Raw genomic sequence first — 15,742 nt, forward strand, 5'->3', positions numbered from 1 at the left:
ATTCAACAAATATTTATTGGGTACCTTAAGCGGTAGACTCGGCCAGTGGTTTTTTGGCCTTACCAAAATTTGTGATCAAAACAGATGCAGATGTTACGTGGTTTTATTTAAGTCACAAATACTTAAGTATTATATAGTCCTTCCCTTTTCAGAAAAAAATATTTAAGTATTTCTCCACCAATTTCTAAACTTATCGCCCACTTTCTTGGTTTACCTGAAGTCTGTTTCTATTTATGATTACATTTAAACAATTTAGAAATAAAAGATTCAATATCCACTTTATAAAAAAGAATATTGCATGAAAGGCTAATTTTAAAAAAATGAGGTGGGTTATTGTGTAGTGCCAAATTTATTTTTAGAATTTCATAATTAAGATATATTTGACTACTGTTATGGACTGAAGTGTGTCTCCCCAAAATGCATATGTTGAAGCCCTAACCCCTAATGCGATATTTGCAAGTGCGGCCTTTGGGAGGTAATTAGGTTTAGATGAGGTTATGAAGATGGGGGTCCCCCATGGTGGGATTAGTGTCCTTATAAGAAGAGGAAGAAAAACCAGAGCTCGCCTGTGCTCTCCATGTGAGGACACAGTGAGAAGGAAGCTGTCTGCAAGCCAGAAAGAGGGTCCTTACCAGGGACTGAATCTGCCAGCATCAGATTTTGGACTTCCCAGCATCCAGAACTGTGCGAAACTTAAAGTCTGTTGTTTAAGTCACCCAGTCTATGGAATTTTGCTATAGCAGCCCGAGCTAAGACAACCACCAATTAATAGAAAAGTACCCTTTTATTGAAGAGGTAAGACAAATGTATTTACAATATTCAATTGTTAGATCATATAATCTGACGGTGAGACTTTTTAAAGCAGCTGTACTCCAGGAATTACACTTTATAAGGGGAAGAGAAAAACATTCCAAATATGTTTCTGTTACAGAAAATACATTTGAACAATGCCAGAAACATGTAAGGCTAAGTAATATTAGACCTCTTCTTCCATCTTTATAGCAATAATCAAAGTACATTTTTTTGTCACAAAGACAGAGGCTAACTTGGGAAAGGAAGAAACAATACAAGGTACAGTGCTTCCTGTCAGAGGATTAGTATGTTTAAAAACAGAGCCTCATCAATGGTTCTGAATAAGAAATACACGATGCCGCCAAGCAGCCCCAAACTCACATTTGAGATTAAGCGTGGACTCATTTAAAACCGACAGCTGCTCCAGCCTCTCAATCCTACTAAGGAGCGGGCGATTATCAAATCCTTTACATGCTTCTAATAATGTTTTCCAAAATAAGATTGTTGAAAAAGAGATCTCTGTTACAGTGCAAAGAACATGTTGATAGAAATTCATGTCTACAAAGGAGTTAAATAATACGGATGTTCCTTACATTAACAGACACTGTTCTTGCTCTAAAAAGGTAGAATTATCTAGCCACTGTAAATAATATGGGTCAGTCAAAAATATGTATAACAGAGTCCTATAGGGCAACTTGTATAAGTCAATCTCTGAAATATGTATATATTGGACACTCTCCAAGTGAGGATATTACCTTTTTGAAGAACATTAGATGCAACACTAGGTCTCTTATTATTCAACAAACTATTGAGGTAGGAGTCTCATTTTGTCAATATCATCTATTTTCACAGATTATGTCATAAATCAAATGCCAGTATCAAAACAACAGTAATCCACAAGACTGAACCATTAAACTATATACCAAGTCTTTCCTTCTTCAGACGAGCAAGGTTGGGAATTCTCTATGCATTAAGAGATTTAACTAAAAATAACATAAGCTGTAATATATTTGGTAGACATGTCTGTAAATAAAAATCACAAATTTCAATGATTTTATGCATTAAAAACCTCTGCAATTGTTAAAAAAAAAGTAAATAGTGCAATCATTAGTGGTAAAACAAATAGTACCATGGGTGTTGAAATGTGTTCCTACATCTACCACAAAAGCTGCCACCCTGGAAAACTAATGAAGAAACAACCACTGTTTTGTGCTGTCTATCAAGCAGCAATGGCAGAAAAAAACCACACATCATTTTTTTAGTGTCATGTTTTTACGAAACTATAGCCAGTTTAATTACAGTAAATAACTTCAGCATGTGAACTCAGATATTTTCTCCATGAACTCAAGGTGAAGAGTGATCATATGACGCATACATCATGCATGCATACTGATTTTTATGTTAGGAAAAAGCTGAAAATAAGGTAAGAACTCAGCTTACATGAATAGCCCTTAAAAAACAGCTGTAAGTTTAACCTTTTAACATGTTACCTCTTAAAGTAAACATTACCAATAGTTAGTTATTTTAATTTATGAAAAGCAATATAATAAAACACTGCTAAGAAAAAAAATAGAAGGAAAAAGAAAGAAAAACTACATCACAATGTGGAAAAATCCATTTGGTTTGCATCATTTAGTATCTTAAATAAAAGACTACTCAATGAAACAACCTATGTAACAGATTTCTTCATGATCAAGGATGCTTTTTGTTAAATGCTTACATGTAATGAATGATAGATAGATACTTAGGTCAGACTCCCAAGAAGTATGAGTATTTCCAGAGTGTGTTGCCGACCAGAAAAGTGCTTAGTCAGCTATAATTTAGGGACTAAAAGCTAGTAAAGAATGACCTTTGCATGTTCTAACAGAGAATATCTAGGTAAGATTTTCATCTGGCTTTAAAATATTAAGATTCAGAGGAATCATAAAAGTTTTATTTTAACCATATGTTTATAAAAAATGTGATTCATACATCAAAACTGGGTTTTCCTTGGTTTTAATACATTAAAATGACATAATCCAATCTAACTCATGCATCACTCTCAGAGACACAGTGCAACTATGTTTGCCATTGCAGTGGACATTTCTAAAAAGCAAATGCCTATGGGTGCTCCTGCACCTTCAAAATAGAAAACAAAGAAACAGGCACCACAGTTCTCAAGGATGGCTGTGTTTCGCACAGTGTGGAAAAACAATAAAAACTGCCTTTGAGAGTTTCAATATGCATTGTAACACAGATTTCATCTCCTTCAGTTTGCTTGCTCACTTCTTAGATCACTTGATTAGAAGCCTGTTTTCACTGCTTCTTTGTAAACTGCTGTTGGTACTTTGTAGGCTATACATTTTAAACTTCTATAAAGAACATTGCAAGCTATTTCATGTAATTTAATCTTGTGCTGAATAGTCTTCAAAGGATTTTATAAATAATACAATATCTTAAATGAGTCTTCAGTTCACTTGTTGTTATACCATATTGTTGCTTTCTCCAACTTTATCTACAAACTGCAAGGAGAAGAAAAACAGGTAATTAAAAGAAAGCCTATGGTATTATAAAACATTATATCAATATTTTAAATGTTGACTTAAAAACCCAGCTTTATAAGAAGATTCTTGAAAATTTAAGGTATGACTGACAATGATTAATTCAGTACTACTCACCACCATCTTCTGACACGTAAATGTGTATAAAAAATTTTTTTTCTAAAAGTTGTTTTTGCATGACATATTATATGTATGACTTTAAAGGTGCAACATGAGAAATGCAACACAATGAATAAAAAAATTAGATAAAATGAAGTTAACACTGCTAGCTTAACAAAAAAATAAAAAGCTGAGATGTCAGCCATTCATGCATTAATGAACCCAATAAGATATTTCAACTGACCATTACTGTGGATCTCTTCTGGGCCTATGTAGTCTTTGAACAAACAGATTTAACTCCATTAAGTTCAATAATTAACAACAGTTATTGACTAAAAATACCTTAAATGTGTATTCTGGACTTCAGATTGAAAGTGGCAATGACATTAAAAATAGATGTAATGATGCAAGCATAAATTTATAATTACTGAATATAAGTTTTAACACACATTAATGTAAGCGGTTATTTACTTTGGTTACTCCACCCCACATATAAAGCAAGTGGGCTTTCTTCAGCATTCCAGGTGGTGATGCAAACAAATATTGAAACAAAGTAATTAGTGGAGACATTAAAAGTCATGTACCCCAAGTGGCTATACTACCATCAAAATCTAGCAATCATCTAACCCTTCTTCCATTTCACTATTCACATTTTCACTTAAGCATTTATTATAATGAAGTAATAATATGGGAAACATAAACAATTTATGGTATTGAGTGTCCATTTATGCAAACACTGAAGAATCCTTAAATTAAGGACATGAATAATGATTACAACTCTATAACCAGAAGTTTCAGTAAATTCAAAAGCCATTCTAAGTATAAACAGTGTTTGACTACTGTATGAGTTTGGAGATTAATGCAAATGAAATCTGGACATACCCCTATAAGCCTAGGTGCTAACATTTCATATTATCACAAATAGATGACTGGCACACTGAAACTAAAAGTTGCTCTCAAAGTACTCATGGATTCAATAGAATTTTAAGAAAAATTTAGGTGCAGAAAAAGCACAACATTCCCTCTCCAAAGGTAACGTCAAATGCCTAGGTTGTCTGGGCTGTAAGGTTCTGACTCTAAAATTGACCTGAGGATGGAAATGAGATTAGGCTTATAGTGGTACCTATTCTTCAGTGGGTAAGCCATCCTTTAGCTCTTTGAGAATTCAATAAATGCTATGGACTGTCTCTCCAGAAACATCTACAAAGATCTGTAAACGACTTTAGAAAGTTGATGGCCCACTCTGGAGAAATAGATTTCTTTTTCTTTTTCTTTTGCTGAGGAAGATTTGCCCTGAGCTAACATCTGTTGCCAGTCTTCCTCTATTTTGTATGTGGGTCGCCAGGACAGCATGGCCACCGAGAAGTGGTGTAGGTCCGTGCCTGGGAACTGAAGCCGGGTCACCGAAGTGGGGCAGGCTGAACTTAACCACTAGGCCACAGGGCCGCCCCGTGGAGAAACAGATTTGACAAGACTGTTCAAATTGTGGATGGAGCTAGGAACAGAATTTCATCATCTGACTTCCAGTTAATAGTGCTTTATTTAATTGTCTTACTGCACCCCATTTGGTGATACAGTCCAAGAAAGAAAATATTTATGAAAAATAATGATGCCCTTTTTATAGTATTACTTCTAAAATTAGAGATCATATAAAAGTTAATTGAAAAGTGCCTTGAACTGTCAAAGAGAAAGGTAGCATAGCATATCAATCTGAGTTATATTAAAAAATAGAGAACAATATTAAAAATGGATACAATGAAATAAAATTTCAGGCTTTATAGGTTTAGTAACGATTATTTTCTCTTGCATTCTTGGTAACCATGATCTATGTGATACAACCATAATAAAAAACTCAGTTAATCATATCAATTACTGGAATTTATAGAAGCAAAGACTATCAAAGAGTATTTATTTTGATGGTTTGTTTGAAAATTATATTTCTAAATATAAGATTACTTACTGATCTAATTCCAGGTAAATTCAAGAGGGATCCAAGGACTGGCACTCTTCTAATAAAGCCAACGACCACAGGAAAGAAGCCCCTAGGAGAGAGAAAAAGAGTTCTTAGAACTTACATGTTCTCTATTACCAAAATCAATTGCTAACCAGGGACAGAGAAAGGATCCTGTTAAAATTTTGAATGCTTTAGAGACTTCAAACTTCAGTTAACATATCTTACACCTCTCTCTGGATTTGATCACTTCCCTTAATAATGCTCCTATAATATTTTGCTTATACATCTATAATGACATTACTACTAAATCCTACTGGTATCTTTACAGTCTATTTCTCATATTAGAAACGAGAGATTCTCTAAAGTAGATCTGGCACTTAATTCATTTTTATGTCTCCTATGGGTAATACTGTGCCTGGCAGATAGAAGACAAGGGATATATATTTCTTGAATAAACAATTAAATCAACCTTACTTAAAGGTATTTTCTCCCATTGCATACTATTGTTTATTCACTTGATAACTGTAATTTATAAAATACTAACTGATCAAAATCTCCTACAGCGTATTGGGTACAAAATTTTCTAATATGTATATACACTAAAGGAATTGTCATCAAGTGGCAGTGACTACAGAGTATCAGGTTCTATGTATTAAAATGCTAGATCTATCTATGTATCTATCACTGTTTAGTTGATGAAAACAGCAAACATATTCAGTGACTTAAAATGCCAATAAAATGAATTTTATTGCATTGAAAATACTTTACAAGATAATTTATACCCTTATATAGGCAATTATCTACATTCGATAAACATTTTTACAGTTGATTAAATTATCTAAAACTGCAATAAAAGGATTCAATGTAAACAAAAACCCATTTAAGAAAATTATAATCTTCTTACTCATGCTGATGCAAATATCCGGGTTTTTGTAATAATTACTTGACATGCTGGTTTATTGAGAGAGAAAAAATAAAACAATTGCCTTACCTAAACAAGAGAAAGAATCCATAAATTTCGAAGATCATGCCTATCAAAGGCCAACCAATAAGGACTACAAATACACCCCCCAGGAAAAATCCTGTAGCTTTCATTTTATGTTTTTGGAAGAAGAATCTGAATGTTCTTTCTAAACCAATTACAAAAGCCAAGCCAGCCACAAATAAAACCTAGAAGAGAAAGAAAATGCAACATAGAAAAAGTAGTTAAACATGCTGCATAAATCTGAAAAGTAAGGTCAAAGCTAAATATAATACAAAGAAGCACATTTGGCTTTTAATGTGGGCAACCGGCCACAGAAAACTACCACGCACACCAAAAGGCAGAACCAAGGAGTGGGCTAAGCATGTTAAAAGTTGTAGTTGTAGTCCACTCTTCTCAGTCCTCTTCTATCTTGATTCAGTGGAGAAAAAGAGAAACAAAGAAAGATGAGATGTTACCAATGGGCATCTGCCTCTGCAGTGGTTTTCCCAGGTTTAGCTAGATGAGGATGGCTTAGTCAAGCAGATGAATGGCAAGGCAGGAGAGGGAAGCTGCCCATAAATATGTCACCCAAAGGTACTCCTGCTTCTGAAAACTTCACCATGGGCTATAGGAGTTCCTACGGATGGAAGAAATACTGACATGGCCAAGTTGATAGTAGAAGAAACCATTCAAAGCCAGGAAGAAGATTCTAGTTTTATTAATTCCAGAATATCTGGTGGTAGCAGAAATAAAAAGACAGCCATGTGTTCTCAAATATACATATATTTTGTATGTTTTCAGACAGTGGACAAGAAATGGATATCTATTAAAAGCTTGCTTTTCCCCAGGTTTTATTCCCAAATATTTGCCTTTCTTCATTAACTTTCTTTAGCGAAGAATATTTCACACAAAAATTTATTAAGCCTAATGGTTAAGCTTCATATTCTGAGATACCAATACTGTTTATATTATTATTCATTAAAATACCAATTTTGAACAATTTTGTTATCCTTTATATTTTCCAACTAAAAGCCCAATGGGAACATACACTTCAAAAGATATTTAATTATTATTCAGTGACTTTATTGCCCTCTTAGAAGGGTTATTACTTATTTCTAGAACTCTTGCATAACCTCCACACATGGACACATTCCAAATAAACAACATACACATCTTTCTTAGCAAGTTAACTATTAATATAGAGATATAAAAAGTTTAAATGGTTTTAAAAATTCTGTTTATTTTATGCTATTGAACCAAATGTGAAATCCCAGATGTTTAAAGTAAAAACATATTAGCAAATTTACCGGGGGCTATCAAGTCACCTATTTTGAACTATTTAGAGGCAGCCTTGATTTAATTTATTATAAATCACATATCAAACACTTAACAGAGGAGTCATGGAATTAGAAAACCTCATTAAGTGTTTACCTTTTATTTAAACAGAAAGCTGACAGGTTTTATTCCTGATGGAACCAGAGAATGTAATAGGAATCTTTATAAGAGTAATAGTGAATCACTTCCCCCAAATTTAATAGCAGGCAATTATTCATTTGTAGTTAAAATTTCCTTATGAATTTAGTTAAAATATATATTGAAAAACTCACATTTCCAATAGCCAGTAGTGCTTTGTCAAAAAAGAGAATCATTCCAAAGAACAGGAAAAACACTCCAAATCCTGTTAATCCCATTCCAATTTCTGCAACATAAGTTATACGGTTAAGGGTAGAGAAAAATTAAAGTTACATTAAGATCCCTGTAAACTAAGAAAATTTTTCAGTTTTCCTTTTGGCTGATCTAAGGAAAACAGGTCCCCAACCTTGCAGGTTAACTTTATAATGACATTTTATTAAGATCTACAACAAATTACCTTAAAATTTAAACTATGAATGGAAATTTCTAATCCTTACATGAGACAGCATTTCTTACAAACATAACCATAATAGAGGAAGATAAATCAGGATTCTAAACCTTTCATTATATATTTTTTCCCTCCCAAGAACCCCTCTGGCATCAGACATAAGTATATGGGTTTACTTTTACTATTTATCTCCTTTCGTATTCTATGACTATTATTTATATGCACAATATCTGTAGTTCTTTCTTTCCCCTCTTTCTTTTTTTGCTGAGGAAGATTTGCCCTGAGTTAACATCTGTTGCCAGTCTTCCTCTTTTTTTGTATGTGGGCTGCCGCCAAAGCATGGCCACTGACAGACGAGTGGTGTAGGTCTGCACACGGTAACCGAACCTGGGCCACTGAAGTAGGGTGCACCAAACTTAATCACTAGGCCAGTGGGGCTGGCCCCTTTCTTTCCTCTCTTAAACTTAATTCCTTCTTTAACCCACTAGAAATGCTACGTACGGTAGGTCAGCATGATATACTTCATTCAATTATACACTGCTTCTCACAACGGCAACAGGAAATAACTTTGAGAATCAGGTAGCTGTCTCCTCAAAAGTTAATTTCCAGAAGGTTAGGCATCACTTTTAACTTCTTGATGGCTTATTATAGATTTATCTTCTAAAAATTTATCTGAACTATGAATCCATATTTAGTCTAAGATTCCTAGAATCACTTCTCCAAAGTTTCAAAGAATACTATTTTACCTAATATTAATATTCTGGGTTTTTACTCTTTCATTCAAAAACAAAGAATTGTTGATCAAATCCTAGATGCTAGAAACTGTTCTAGGTAGTGAGTATATAGTCGTGGACAAAGTGTAAACTTTCAAGACTATGTTCACTCGATATATAAAACTAATAATTTTACTGCCTTTGTATTCTCTAGGACTTATCTTTTTAGTCTGAAGAGTCTTAACTTTCTAAGGTTACAGTTAATACTTTTCTGTTAATGCTACAAAGCACAATTCACTAAATCACCTCCTTGATCATTTCTGCTTTTTTTCAGGACATAGTCACCAATCCTTATTTTTACCTAGAAACACTATCTGCATTAATGAATCAGAGCAGAAACCATCGTATTTTTGGAAACACAATTTTAAAGACACTATTAGTGATTTCTAATCTGTTACTTAACTCTTTTGCCTTGGTTCCAGAAAGCTAAAATCTAGGTCACTGCCACTTAAAAAAATTTTAAGCCATGTAAAATGTTTGATGAGTTGAAAATTTATATCATATACTTTTTTCTACATCCTCCACCTCCTCAATTTACAGTTAACTACTGCATTCCATTCCAGCTACCTTTTTCTGCCAAAGTGAGTCTAAAAGAATCCAGGTACCTGTCTACAAATATACTGGTAAGTATATTCCAGAGACCCAAATTCCTATGAAAATTTGAGGCTGATACTTTCATGCTTAAATGCCTTAAGAGAATTTACCAAAATAACTGTTTAGATGTGAAACATAATTTCCTAGAGGAAAATATGGACAAAAGAGCAAGTAAAATTCCATTAAGTAACTATTTAGTAGCTAGGGTTTTATCATTGGCAGCTGAGTTATTTGAATATGACTAATTTCTATCTTTTCACAAATTATCCTAATGATTACATAAAAACTTTGAGCTATTTGCTCAACAGAAAGAAAATGATATGGAAATACACCTATTATGTATGGAGAATTTATCATGAATTAGCTATTACAAGGTGCTTTACATATCTTATATAACTTATATATCCTTCCAATACTGCTGCAAGGTAGGTATCACTACATCATTTTAGAGATGGAGGAAACTGAGGTTTAGAGAGTTGATTTAATTTGCTTCAAGTCACACGTCTGGTTAAGCATTTGAACTCAGGTCTATTTGAAGCCAAAGTCCGTGTGCCATACTGCTTCCCACAGGATTTTTTTTTCAGGTTCAATATGTTTGGTTAAATGAAACTCAAGGGCATCGGAGTATAGTGAACTTCTAGGGGAAGTGTCTTTAGGTGACTCAAGTTTAATGTGATTAGCTTGTTATCTAATATAACTAAGCAAATGTCATAGAATCATTAAAGTTTGACTGCAGTGAAAAAGGACAATGTCTGAATATGGTTTTATGTTTAATGAAATGTTTATAAAAATATGTCGTAATTACTTGAACAAAATTGTGAGGTAAAAAGTAGCACCAGCCCTATGTTTCATATGGGCAATCAAATTCTCAGAGAGATTAGTAACTTACCCTTGATCACAGAATCAGCAAATGTGTATGTGTCTGGGGGTGGGGGTTGGGGAGTGGAGTCAGGCTAGACTTCAAATCCAGTCTTCAGACTCCACAGCTTACAACTTTAACATGGGAACCAAAACATTCCTACTACTTTATCCAGTGTAGTCCAGCAGGAGACAGTTGCCTGTACCATCTTTGCCAAAACTGACACTGGCGTGATGTTGCCAAGTATTCCCTGATCTGAATGGGCCAAAAGTCTCAAACTGACCTCATTGTGCCCTTTTCTCATCTCCAGAATTCCCTTCTTCCCTATGCCTATGCATTCATAAGCCTTCTGGTTATTAAAGCCCTACACAGAGCTGCCCTCTCACCACCAGAATCATACCGAGTAAAACGGATTTATCTTCCTTTTGTGCACTAGCAAACTTTCATTCCTCTTGCCAGTGTGTGTGTGCATTTTTAAAGAAAAATTTGGTAAAAGCAATCTAATAAAATCAATTTGTCTAAAATAAAAAGTTCATTGCAGAAGTTTCATAAGGAAAGATATGCTTAATCCAATGGCAATCACTGTTAGCATTTTGCTATCTTATTTAGAATATTTTAAAGCAGCATTGTCTTTCTTACTATGCCCTTTACAAAACAGAAAATTTCATAATAAAGAACTCAACTGAATATCAATTGAATTGAACTCAGCTGAATATTGTGGTAGAATTTCAGGTGTGACATAATGAAGTAAAGATTTAGAGGCTGCACGGGAACTGCCCTACTCCATCCCCCTCACTAAATTTTCCAGGTTTTTTGGGGGGATGGGGGGAGGTGGAATGCTATTATAGAATCCCTTAAAACAATTACCAGCTGCTATTTACTCTACTCTGACGAGTGCTTGGTCACCCTCTCCCAGAATCAGAACCCCAGAATAATTCTGGCAAATCACTTGAATGATGGCCAATTGCTGCAGTTAAACACACACATAAACAGCATCTGAAATCCAAAGAGCTTTTGGCTCCCTAATCATTTTGTGTTCCAATCCACTGTGCTACCTAAAACATTTGGCAAATGAAGAGTAAGGAGTATAATTTCATCTTCCTCATCAATTTAATGAAGTGAGAAGAACGCTTCCTATTCTGCCCATATTCCTACCCAATCCCCTTGTTCTGGTTTTTGGAAGGATGTAAATCAGGCACTTGTCCCTATAAAAAGTCTTCAACAGATGAGAACCTCTGTGCACAGGATAAAGAATTCAAATAATTTTATCTACATAATAATCACAGACTCAGATAGATATGAGTCGCAGTAATACTTTAGTTAGATAGGAAAACTACGTAGAGATTAAATTATGCTAATTTCCTTGGACAGCCTAATTTTAATTTTGAGTTTCAATCAACAGCAACAGAGTACTGTGCATCATAAAGAAAACAGGCTCTGAATATCCTACACAATCTCTCTGTCTCTCAAAAAAATGTATAATTCTATAGGATGAATATCTGTCTACTATTGAAACTATTTTTTGCTGTGGAAGAATTTCATCATTCTAAGGTAGATCCAAATAAAGTTTATATCAAGTCTTCTTAGATGCTAGTAGGGTACAGTGAAAAGAACAAAGGTTTCTGAGTCAGCAGACCTGGAGTCAAGTCTTGTTTCTGTCACTTTCCTTATGACCATACCCTGAAATTCTTTTGAGTCTCGTTTAATTATAAGAGAGAGATACTCCTCTCTGCCTTACAGGGCTCTTCTAAGAATTAAGCATAACGATTTATATGAAAGCACATGGTAAACTGAAAGAAGATGCCTTTATGCAACTGCTTAAACAAACAAACAAAAAAAGGACTATACTTATTATTTTCTCTGATCAGAAGAGGCGAGGCCAATAGACCAAAACTGGCACCATTCCTGGGCCAGGGCAGGTGGCCACAGGTTGCAGACCCAGTCCAACCTCATGAAGGAAGGGAGCCTGTCTGACTGAGATGGCAGTGTGTGTGGAAGACCTTAGAAGCTCTCCCAAGTTCAAATCAGCCATGACTTGAATCCAAACCTTAAGATTCCACTTTAAAATAGGGCACTTTCAATGAAATTCTATTTTCGTTTCAATAGACTGTTTAATTCTTAAAATCTTGAAAATCCAAGTAAGATAGCCACAATAAGAAACCAAAGGCGTGGCAGATAAAGCAAAGTTGAGGCAAAAAGACTATCAAGACCATCAAAAGAGAGGAAGCACAGACTTGGGCAGATATGTAAACGAAAAATTATTAAGATTGGCAAAAAGGGATAGAAAAGTGGAAAGGTTACAGTGAAAGAAAAGGAAACAGCAATGTTAATCTTAGAGATAAGATAGGCTTGGAGAACTCTGTGGCAGGCAGAAAACGATGCTAAAATAATAAGACAAGCCAGAAAGCACAGTATACAATATTAACGAAAGAAAGTGTTTAACTGAACTCAAAGTGCCTTTTTACTACTGTGGAAACATTAGCTGGTAGAAAAGTGAAGTTGTTTGAAGGTGTTTTCGGAAGGCTGCTTCCAGTGGTGGCAAAAGGAGAATATTCAAAACAGTTAAATGTAAGCATATTTTCAGAAAGAGCCTTCAATAGGTGACATGTAAAATACCGCCTCCCAAACAAGCAGCCAGTAACTTGTAGAGGACCCCATGGATGTCATGTGCAGAAACGTCCCCTAGATTGGGCCGCGGGCCCCGGCATCAAATTTTCTCTTGTGGCTGTCCGCAGGAACAAAGCTCCCAGCTCACCGGGAAGCAGCGGCGCGACCCTGGGGTACACAAACTCGCAGCGAAAGCTCCCCCCGCCCCCAGCTTGGGCGTCTCCCCAGACCCCACTGACTCTCCTCCCAGGCCAGGTCTGCTCAGCTCCCACTGCCTCAAGGTAGCCCTCCAGGTCCCCGCAGCCCTAGCTCAGTCTCCCAGGCCGCCGCCCCCAACGCGGAGCTTCATTCATTGCCCGGGGCGGAGAGGCGGAGGGGCGGACGGGCGAGACCCAGGGGTGTGGGGACTCGAGGCGGGGCCCCGGGGCAGGTGCTTACTCTGGGTGTCCGTTAAGGAGATCATGGCTGCAGTGGTGAGGACAGCGGCGACAGCACTTCGCGGCGCCCAGGGTGGCAAGCAAAGTCGGGAGAAACGAAGCCGGGAAGCAGCCCAGACGAGAGCCGCCACGTCTTCCGGAAACACGCAGCCACCCCCACCCCAGGTTCAAGACCGCTTCCCATTGGCTAAACCAGCTCCCAATATCAACCAGTCCCCCGTAGTCTTGTTCGGTGACGCGCAGGGTGGCCACACCCTTGACCAATTAGAGACGGGTGTTACTTGCAATTGGTTGAACGGACCGACCCGGAAGGGTGGATGCTCTCGGCTGGAAAGAAAGGAAAGCCTGGTGGCGGGAAGTTTTTTTTATTGGACAGCGGCTGAAAGAGGTGAGTAGCGGTCCTGAGTCCGAAGCGCTTTAGGGTCAGAGACCGGGGAGATGGAGGCGACTGGGGGTTCTTTAACCCCTTTGGAGAGAGGTTCTGAGGGGTAATTCCTGTTAACCGCTTTGAAAGGACTAATTTTTCTTGTTTCTGCCTGCGGGCGAGGCCGGTCTATCGCAGATCATTTCCTTCCACCAGTACATTGGCAGGGAGAAACGAGCGTTAATCATCGCCCAGCTCTAGTGCATCTCGGGCCTTTAGGGACACGTTCGACTGCCGACCGTTCTCTTTTTATCTCAGGCTTTTTCATGCAGGAAGCTTGCTCACTAAGGTTTCGCAGCCACCGTTTATCGGGAAACAACACTGGGGACGTGTAAGCTTAAGAGAGGGTATTATTAAATTGTTGTTGCCTCTAAACGCGGGTGGCGGGAGAGGGAGATGTGTGTCCCATTTAGTCTGTGGTACCTCAGTGGCGTTTCCTCCAGCATCGATGACTGGCTGTGACCGCCTAAAATGTTTCCTCTGGGTGCTGTCGAAAGTTTAAAATAGCAGGCGTAAAATCAATGAATCATCGAAGTAGTAGTTGTGCACACACCAAAAAGTTCGCAAACTGGGAGCACTCAAATCAAAACATGGAAAGAGGCTCAGGGGTATATTGTTATAAAGCAGTTTATATAGTGAGAAGGCAGTGACTTTATTCTTCACAGTGTTTGGTTAAAATATTAACATTTTCTTAAATGATAAGGAATTGGTTGGTGGTTATCTCATATCAACCTTGAGAAACAGTTTAAGTTTTGCTTATGATTTCCAGAGGCATAAGCAAGAAATGACCCAGGTCAAGTTAATCTTGCAAAATAAGCCAAATTAAACTTTGTAAAAATGGTTTTGTCTGCTCAGGGAATTTTCAAATCTGGTCACCGTTTGTTTTTGATTTTAATAGTGCCAGCTTATACTTCTGACTGACAGACCTGCTATAGCTCATTAATTTCTGAACATATTTTTTATTGAGATATCTTTTGTTGTTAAGTCACAGCATTTGGGAAAAGAGTTTATGAGCAGTTTTTTAACGTATAATCAAAGGAGTCATTTAAAATAGTGGGGAAAAATGGTTATAGATTATGTTCTTTCATAAGTCGAGATAGCCACTGCTTTGAATCTCAGCAGACCTGAGCCTGCACTATACGTAGGGCACTTTGCTAGGCTGTGTGAACACGAAGGGGAAGAGAGTCAACCTCTGCCCTCCTGGAGAACCTTATAGTCTAGAGAAGGAGAATTATATTTGCACAAAGTGGTAAAGATATGTTTATATAGAAAAAGAATTGGAAGTCCTTGGTTTACTCCCCTACTTGAATATCTTTTAGTGGTGTGGCTATTCCAAACTCCTTAGCAAAGCAAAGAAGACCCTGCTTATTTTTCCAGTCTAGTGGTGGCTTCAGAATTCTACATTAGGAACAGCATAAGATCAGCAGTCTGGGTAAGGGTAGGTTGATGCTGAAGCTACCTTTGGAGAACATTCTAAGTTAGTTTTAGAAAATGTTGATTGTCTATATCAGAGTTGGAGGATGTGTTCATGAGGATTATGAGCAATCTAAAGTTCCTCCCCTCAAGCCTCATCTCGTTCCGCTTGCTCATATATATATACTCTTAACTTTTAATCATTCAAAGGTATTGAGAGTTCCTTAATACAAACCATGTTTTTTTCCCACTTCTGACCTTTTCATATTCTCTCCTTTTGAAATCTAGTTCCTCCATAGAATACCAATTCCTCTTTTAAGATTGAGTCTAAATTGTGACTCTTTAAAGCAGTATCAATAAAATGCTAAATGATTAGTTTGAGTATTTATATTGATGGATTTTGCTTAATTTGGTACATTTGAATC

The 15,742-nt window shown here is 36.6% G+C and overlaps 2 protein-coding genes across 2 annotated transcripts in view; one reads left to right on the top strand and one right to left on the bottom strand.

Annotated features, from left to right (window-relative positions):
• Nucleotides 1–765: 765 nt before the first annotated feature.
• On the bottom strand, nt 766–13,564 carry GOLT1B (golgi transport 1B). The gene is made up of 5 exons (XM_058558673.1): nt 13,482–13,564; nt 7,957–8,048; nt 6,377–6,555; nt 5,392–5,473; nt 766–3,293 (listed from the first exon to the last, which is right to left on the bottom strand). Exons 1-5 carry the CDS (start codon nt 13,504–13,506, stop codon nt 3,255–3,257), a joined length of 417 nt encoding a protein of 138 aa, XP_058414656.1. The 5' UTR covers nt 13,507–13,564; the 3' UTR covers nt 766–3,254.
• Nucleotides 13,505–15,742, top strand: part of RECQL (RecQ like helicase) — a 39,433-nt gene continuing 37,195 nt past the window's right edge. Inside the window, exon 1 of the mRNA XM_058558670.1 lies at nt 13,505–13,868. Coding sequence (XP_058414653.1) covers nt 13,505–13,868 — 364 coding nt within the window. The remainder of the gene's footprint in view (nt 13,869–15,742) is intronic.

This window comes from Diceros bicornis, chromosome 17 (genome assembly GCF_020826845.1).
Source record: "Diceros bicornis minor isolate mBicDic1 chromosome 17, mDicBic1.mat.cur, whole genome shotgun sequence".
NCBI lineage: Eukaryota > Metazoa > Chordata > Mammalia > Perissodactyla > Rhinocerotidae > Diceros > Diceros bicornis.